Source organism: Cariama cristata, unplaced genomic scaffold (genome assembly GCF_000690535.1).
Source record: "Cariama cristata isolate BGI_N322 unplaced genomic scaffold, ASM69053v1 scaffold16327, whole genome shotgun sequence".
NCBI lineage: Eukaryota > Metazoa > Chordata > Aves > Cariamiformes > Cariamidae > Cariama > Cariama cristata.
The window spans coordinates 1-8,277 of NW_009626235.1; the positions used below are offsets into that span (position 1 = coordinate 1).

The following is an 8,277-nucleotide window of genomic DNA, read 5'->3' on the forward strand; positions in this document are numbered from 1 at the left end:
GATCGGGCGGCCCCGTGCAGTGGACGGGGGTCGTGGGTAGCTTCCCCAGGAGTCCGAAGATGTTACTTGTGAGCGGCAGCGTGCCGTAATGATCCGCATACACGCACATGAAGCTGTGTGCGCCCCTTTTTCTTTGTTTATTTTGACGACAGCCCTTTTTTAGCATGGAAGGCAGAGGGCAGTTGGAACAAATTCTATTTCTTATATAACCTGTAACTCTGAGCTAAATTAAATACACACAGAGTTTTGGAAGGATGCGTTTATTTGTTGAGCGCTCGTGCCCTCCAGGCCGGCTGGCAAACTGGGATTTTCTGGTCGAATGTGTGTTCTACAAACAAACTATTAAGTAACACCAAACTAAACCACCCCCCGGATATTAGCAGAGTATTGCAGACAAGGCCTCCTGACTTTCTTGATAATTTATCTTATTCTTTGCTGACTGTTGTGCTCACTTTACGATCCCAAAGCTGATGATTTGTTTGCTGGGAAACAGCAAAACAACAAACTCCTTTTTCTTGTAACTTTTAAGCTGTGACTGTTTTCACAAAAGCGTTTGCACTGATCTTAATTCTTTATAATTGATCAAAAACCTGCATTATTATGTTGAGATATTTTTATGTTAAAGGATTTCTTGTTCCATTTTCAAAGGTTTAGAAGACAAGATTCTGCTTGCTGCTGAAGTAATAAAAAATATCTTTATAAGCAAGACCTTGAAGTGCAGTGTAATATCACTGTAGTTTTGTTTTTAGAACAAGCTGAAAGCTGCTGTCATTTTGGAAGAGTTAAAATGATTGTGGGTGGGTTTTTTTATTCAATGTGAGGAAAAGTATAGAAGTGAATCACCTTTGCAGGCCAATGAATTACTCAATATTTAGAACTTGCTTTTAAATTAATGCTAGAATCCAAATTAAAAGTAAATTTATGTGAATTAAGGAAAAACATAAGTGCTTGCAAAGATCAGGGATTTAATTGACATAAAAATATATGTCCTGATTTGATGAACAAAATTTATTAAGATATCCCTGAAATAAAAATCTATTTCTGGCCTTTGAATCCAGAATAGCATTCAGTTTTCTGGTGTGATCTGACACTTCCTTTTTCCTGTGCAGACTCTTTTTATTAAAATACTGAATATTCATTTAAAATGACAAAATTACAACTGGAATAATACTCCAGATTTTTTTCATGTATTTGGATCTCTTCTGCTTACAAAATATATTTTAATCATGAGCTGTGGATATGATTTTGTGGAAACTCTTAAGAAAATTGGATATCCAAAAGCCGATGAACTTAATGGAGAAGATTTTGACTGGCTGTTTGAGTCTTTGGAAGACAAATCGTTTGTGGAGTGGTTTTGTGGAAATGTAAATGAGGAGCATGTGGCATCTGAAAAAGAACTGCAAGATTTTGATAATCTTCTTGAGTCTGATAAGCCCATTTTGGAAGGAAATGCATTGGATGAAGTCCTTAAAACCTTGAAGCCCATGGATTCAAAGAACAGTAGCCAAGAGGAGGAGGAAGAAGAGGAGGAACTGAAGAAATTAGAGGATGAGCTTCAAACTCTTCAGAAGTTAAAAAAACTTCAAATTCATCGGCATAACAAGCTTCAAATGATGGTTGCTGCAAACAGCCATATCTTACAAACATTAAAAAGCAAAGAGGAAGAAGCACATAGAGATTTGAAAGAAGGACTGGAAGTGTTTACTGCAGCAAATAATAAGCTTAATAATGAACTGCTGTCTCTTGTGGATGCAGCTAAGAAATTGGCCTCTTTCTTCACTGCTTCAGATTCGGAACAAGAGTCAGGTCTACATCCAGTGTTTTTTTCCCAACTTTCTTTGGACAAGTATTTGTCTCGGGAGGAACAAAGCACTGCAGCACTTACCTCATACATGAAAAAACATTTTTATCAAGGTATGTCTGAAGGGGTTGAAAATTCACATGAAGGCAGCTTTCAGCTTGCAGATATAAGCGAACAAGTGATTTGTCATGAGACTAACGAAGTTTGTGAGGAAAGTCAAGAGGTGGCCAGGCTCCAGACAGCATATATTTGTGCTCAACATCAGCTAATTCAGATGCAAGCTGAGGAGGAGAGCATGAATTCAGCTATAAAATGTGCAGAGAGCATGCTGCAGTCCTTAAAGAGCAAGGTAAGCCACAAAAGCTGATAGAAGGTAGTGGAGTTTTAAACAAGCAGGCGTGTTCAACTGGATCTAATAAAAGGAATTGGTGAATTATTGTTATTTCATCTACTTTTACGTAGTGAAATTGCACTTTTATGAAGTTCTAGTCTTGCTCACAAAACGCCTTGTGAAATAGCCCCAGTTTCTATAGTTAGAAATTCTTCAGTATGGCAAAGTACTTTTCATTCTACTTTCCAGAATTACTACCTTAGAAAACCTAGAACTTAGTAGTACCTTTCTAGTTTAGTTTAACTTTGAAATTTCAAATTATAACTGGCTCTCAGTTGTTTGTACAACAAACAAAAGCTTAACTTTGGTTGAAATTTTGTGGTAATGAGGAACTGACATGATAAATGTATTCCTGTTTATGTTCTGTAGCATAAACTTAAAAAGTTTTGGTTCACTGACTCTTTTGAAACTCAAGTCTTTGTACCAAATAAATGAATCTGATAGATGAAACCCCAGAAATCTCTGAACAAGTGAGTGACGGGCAGGTATAGTTACTGGAAGTTAAGAATGCAAAGAAATCGTAACAGAAGGAAAAATATTAGCTTATACCAGTCATGGACTACCTTGAGGCATCATGTTAGTTTGTGTATTTTAATTTGTGCATGACAAGCATATAGAACTTGATTGATTAGAGTAATTTGAAAAAGATTGATTCTGATAGTGGTGTTGATACTCATCTGACTGACTATAAAAAAAATATGTTTCCATGTGAGATTTCAGTTAGACACGCTTGAAATCTGGGTGCTAACTAAAATACAGCTCTTCCATTTTTAATGTAATAAACTGTTTCCTGGCCCTGCGACAGAATGAAATTACTGTTTATTGAAATACATTTATTTGCTACCTACTTTGTAAATCTGTATTTGCCTTATGTTGTAAAGTTCTGTAAAACTGCTTGAGGAGTTTTCATTTATTTTTGTAGATACAAAAGATGCAATGAATTTAGTGTAACAGAAGTAGATGAATCTTGTGTGAACTGAAGAAATGGGTTATGAAAGTGGCTTGCAGGGAACCATGAAGAAATTGACAAATATTTTGTTTTATGCAGGATATTGGAAAACGAGAAAACCTCAATGCCAAAATACCTAGTTTAAATGATGAAATTTCAACAATTAAACGAGATATAACTCAGATAAACAATGAAGAGCTGCTTCCCCTTCTGAAAGAGAACGCACGACTTCTGTGCGCGCCAGTGGTGAAAGGGTACTTGGATTGTCAGATTGCTCAGCAGGACTGTTATGCTTCAAGACAAGATGAAATATGCAGGCATTTGATAAGACAGAAGGCATCGTTTGAACTTATTGAGCTAGCCTATGAAATGGAGTTGAAGAAACATAAAAAGATCTGCTGTCAGCTTGAGGATTTGGTAGAATCTCTGAAACAGAGCAGTAATGAGTTGCAACAGAGACTACAGGTGATAACTGAGCAAACTCAACATGCAAAGCCAAGAAAAACTATTAGTTCAAAGGATGGTTTCTCTTGCAGGTAAGTGTTATAGTCACTATTGAACTTTAACTTACCTTGAAATAAAATTGGGGAGATAAAGACTTAGGCAAGCTAAGACCTTTCTGTTGCTAAGTTCTTAGTTACTTGCTATAGCTAATTAGTATTTTGAATTCTCAAGAACTGAAGCGTTCAAGATATGAGATTTGCCTCTTGCTTACCCTTTGAAATTCTTTTCAGGTTTGCCTGAGGAAAAACTGTTCAATTATCAGTCTTGTTAATATTGCTGAAGCATTCCTAAGCAATATCCAGAACATAATGAATGTTTAAAGCCAAACTTGCCTTATACCGTGCCCTGATCTAGGACCTCTTGGAAGTTATTCCAGCAGTATCGATGTAGAGAGCTGTTAGTGAGTTCCCAGATCACATGCATTGCCTCATCAGCTTAGCCTGCAAAAACTCCCGTGTGGTAGAAGAGAGGAACGACTCCTTCAATATATGAAATGTGTTTAGTTCTTTTTTACAGCTTGATTTGCCATCTGGCTTCAGTGTCCTGTCACCTATGTAGGACTCTGTTTTTTCACCATCTGCGTGATTAAGTCTCCTTGTAGCTCAGGTGATACAGTAGGATCGGGTGCTGTGTTGCTCTCACTTCAGGACTCTCAAACCTTTTGATGAGGTGTGTTGTATAATTATAGGTGCGTTAATGTCAAATTTTTCCTCCTTCTTTAAAATGGTGCTTTGAGTGTTTTTTAAGAATTGTTAAGTGATAGCTGAGTATGGTCTTGCACAGTGAATAACTGCAAGAATTAGGCAGCATTAATTTTGCTCCTATTGTGTGTTTGCATTGGCAACTTGTAACATTTTTGTTCAGGTTTATTATTAAGTCTCCAAGTTACTAAACGTTGTCTGGCTACTTTTTCAGTTTGTTTTTTTTTTTTTAAAAAAAAAAGAAGAGCAGAAGAGCAGTTGAAAGAGTTATAAACCCTAAAGGATTTGTAAGCAGAAGACACTTGAAGGAAACTCAGTTATTTCTGAAATGTAGCTCCTGCTCTTATTAAAACCAATCTGATTCTATATTGGGGCTCGACTCATGAAGATTTTAATATGCAGAGGTGGTAGTAGCAACCAAGCAAAGTTATCTGTCATTGTATTAGACTATTCCTAATGCAGTGTAAGGGTATGTTTTGGTATAGCAAGCAGTGCTGTCTTTTGCATGACTTGTGGCTAATTGGAGAATTTGTTAGCAGTCTCTTCATAGACAGAAAATGGGAAATACTCCAGTAAGCTTGAAAATGATATAAAGACTGTTTTTATTTCTCATTGGCCATTGAAGTCTGATGGTTTTGAGCACTTAAAAAAAATTTTTATCTTTGCAGTCCTTGAAGTGTCGGGAAATAGTTGGCAAAAGCACATTGAAAACTTCTGTTTGCATTCATTGTGTACTTACTGTTGCTTTGGTATTTCATAACTGTTAATTTAACATTGAAATATTTTGGATTAGCATTAATCATGTACTAGCTATATATAGATTGAATCATGAAATCAGTGGGAGATCCAGCAGTGTAGTAAGAGTACCCTGAGCAGTACTGGCCTTCACTAGTCCTCTGACTTCTCAACATGAACGTCTTCTCTTGACGAATAATTACAGGAGTGCTTAGGAAACTTAAAAATGCTTGTGTCAAATGTCATTTATTACAGGCTATATCACCTTCTGGAAGGAGAAAATAAAAAGCAACAATTGTTTAAAACATATGAAGGCCTGGAGCAGATGGCTCAGAAATTAAAGCAGGACTGTGCTAAAGTACAAGATCAGCTAGCAGTGTCTTCTCAAGAACAGTCTCTCCTTTTGTCCCAGCTAAAAAGTGATGTGGATACCCTTCATGATGCTCTGTATCGTGGAGGAAATCAAATACAACTCAGTAGTCGGGTAAGCCCTTATCTAGTTATTAAAATTATTACATTAATGTATGTCATATTCTTTTACTGAGAAAAATGTAGTATGAAGGCTGTAGACACACAAACTGGCTCCCACATGTCAGCTACAAATTTATTAGCATAGTGATGATGGACGTAGTATTTACATTGTTCTTAGCGAATGTTGGATTTTGTAAATGTTGGCAGGTAATAATTTTTTTCTTTCCAAGCAAATCGTTGCATCTAACTTAATTTCTTTCAAAGGCATATACAACCCTGTACTACTAGTAAGCTTATGGTGTGAGAAATATGTTTTCTGGATATGGTGTCACTAAAAAACTCATTTAAATTTCTCTTTATTTCAGATGGACTTTTTTCCCCCTGTTACCTGTAGCACCTGAATAGTACAGTTTGGCCCCTTAAAAAGCCTAACCATGGGTGGCTCATTTGGATGAAGTAAAAATATCAGACTTTTGAAGGACAGTTGTAGTAGGACAATCCTGCTACAGAGCTCCCAGGTGTTGGGTTTAGAGCCTCTTTTAAACAGGAATAGGGGTTGTTAAATGCAGCTTGTTATGGTTTTTAAGTAACTAGATATCTCAAAAGTGGATTGAGTCTTCTGTTACATAACGCTTCCTTAGTTAAGTACACAAAAATGCATTTAACACTTCCATCTGGCAAGTGAATTTGCAACATACAGAACAGTTTTTATTAAAAAATGAAACTTTGTAGTTGGAACAATACATATTTAGGGATTACACGTTATTAAATCAATCAAATACCTTTCTATTGATTCAAGTTACCTCTTAAAACCTAGTGATACCTCTTTCTATTGCTACTGTTTCTCAAGAAAAGTAATTCCTTTAATAAGTAAATAATGTGCAAGTAGATGACTAGCCTGCTTACACTGAACTATCATAAGAAGGGCAGCTGGGAGAATTGTAGCTGGTAATTAATGATTTAATTATGTTAAAATTGAATTGGCTTTTTTGTTGTGTGTTTTTTGTTCCATTTTAAGATTTGACTAGATATGAAGACTTGTAATTGATTGAAAATGTCATTCAACAACCCATCCAGTTGAAGGCTAGATTCTAATGGTCTTAACTCATCTGGTTTAGTAAACAAGTAAATGAAATTACATTTTCATAACCTGGTGCAAGTATCGTTACATGGGGCTCAAAAGTTACATAGGTCGCACGGAATTCCTTATCACCTGTGTTTCTATTTTTTGTTATTACTTTTCAATTACAATGAAAGTGGCTTCCAAAAGCAAAAAACTTTTATATTTCTAGTTCGGCTATTGTATTAACAATATAAAAGTAATAATTTTTCTGTCTTGTATTTTTTGGTAGGAACTTACTGAGCAGTTTCGTCAACTGGAAGTTGATTTAAATAAACTAAATCAACTCCTTATGGATCTGATTGCTGATATGAAGTCAAAGAGAAACTTTTTAGAGTCCAATAAGCTGCATCAGGTGGAAAGAAACTTGTATGTGTATTTTTTCAAAGATGAAGACCACTTAAAAGAAATGGTGGAGAAGCTTGAGCAGCAGTCTGAGGCTAAAGCCAGTGGTCTGGAAGATTCACCACCAGTAGAAATGCTGGAATTTCACCACCAGTGGAATTCTTAATGTTTAAACTTCAGTGTACTCTTAAGAAAGGAAAACATGTTAATGTAAACTGTCTACAAGTTTATGGAATGATAAGTATTAGCTTATCAAGGCTAACATTTACCTGTCATCGCAATGTATGTTTAACTGCCACAGTTACCAAGTTTGGATTGTATGCTGCTTTACGGTGTTTGGCATCTGCCTGCTGAGTTCAAATCTCAGTTCTGTCAGAGTTGTTTGATAGGAACTAATACATTGGTTATTTGAATGAATTACATTTAGGCTGCTCTTCTGCTAGCCTGTATGTTGATTTCCACTGCACGCAGCATAGCACAAAAAGGAACTTTTCATACCCTTGAGATAAGTTTTCTTGCATGCTTGAACCTTTGATATATTAACTGAAAAATAAATACAGAGAATACATTCCAGATTTTGGAACGTGAACATAATACGCTCATTCTGAAGCGGAGAGTTCTCCAAGGCAGATATTCTGTGATTGTTTCCCTTACAGTTCTCCTATGAAGATTCGATTTTGTTAGAAATATGTTGGAATATGTACCAGAATCTCTTTCAAGTACCAAGACCATCTGTTTTAAGACCATTCCGATATCTCTTAATTTAACTTATGGCGTATTTTCTCCGTTGAAACCAGTCCATACTCATACTGGACTCTTGAAAGGAAAATAATTTTAAATTTTCCTTTTGGACTTCTGAGTTTGCTTTATAATTTATAATGATAGGCATTTCAGTTTGGAGTCCTGATGCTTTCATACTCCTGCTTTCATGTGCATTGTTAGACTGTTTATCAAATTTTTATACAGCTTCCTAATATACCAGTGGAACTAAGTAGGCTTTTATAGTATGGTAACTTCAAGTCTTTTATGTTTTGATGGGATCTGCTGCACTTGCTTTCAAGCATTGTACATATTGATGAAGGTTAGCAAATTAGCTTTCCCTTCAGTAACAGTAGTCTTAAAAGTCTGCCATCAAAATAATTTTAACTTTCATGTGAATATAACTTATTTTTAAATATTTAAATTTTTTTTTAACTTGCTGATTGGATGTCTTTATGTCTGGATTTCATGCTGCTTAACTCTATACACTGTGTTTATTAT

The 8,277-nt window shown here is 35.7% G+C and overlaps 1 protein-coding gene across 1 annotated transcript; it reads left to right on the forward strand.

The window, feature by feature from the left end:
* The first annotated feature begins 1,226 nt into the window (after positions 1 to 1,226).
* On the forward strand, positions 1,227 to 7,183 carry HAUS3 (HAUS augmin-like complex, subunit 3). Its single transcript, XM_009703948.1, has 4 exons — positions 1,227 to 2,150; positions 3,241 to 3,677; positions 5,337 to 5,565; positions 6,905 to 7,183. The coding sequence occupies exons 1-4, from the start codon at positions 1,227 to 1,229 to the stop codon at positions 7,181 to 7,183; spliced, it is 1,869 nt and encodes a 622-aa protein (XP_009702250.1).
* The last annotated feature ends 1,094 nt before the right edge of the window (positions 7,184 to 8,277 follow it).

Coding starts and splice junctions, on each gene's coding strand:
- HAUS3 (XM_009703948.1), top strand. CDS start 1,227: ATGAGCTGTGGATATGATTTTGTGGAAACTCTTAAGAAAATTGGATAT. Junction 2,151..3,240: donor TGCAGTCCTTAAAGAGCAAG/GTAAGCCACAAA, acceptor TGTTTTATGCAG/GATATTGGAAAACGAGAAAA. Junction 3,678..5,336: donor AAGGATGGTTTCTCTTGCAG/GTAAGTGTTATA, acceptor CATTTATTACAG/GCTATATCACCTTCTGGAAG.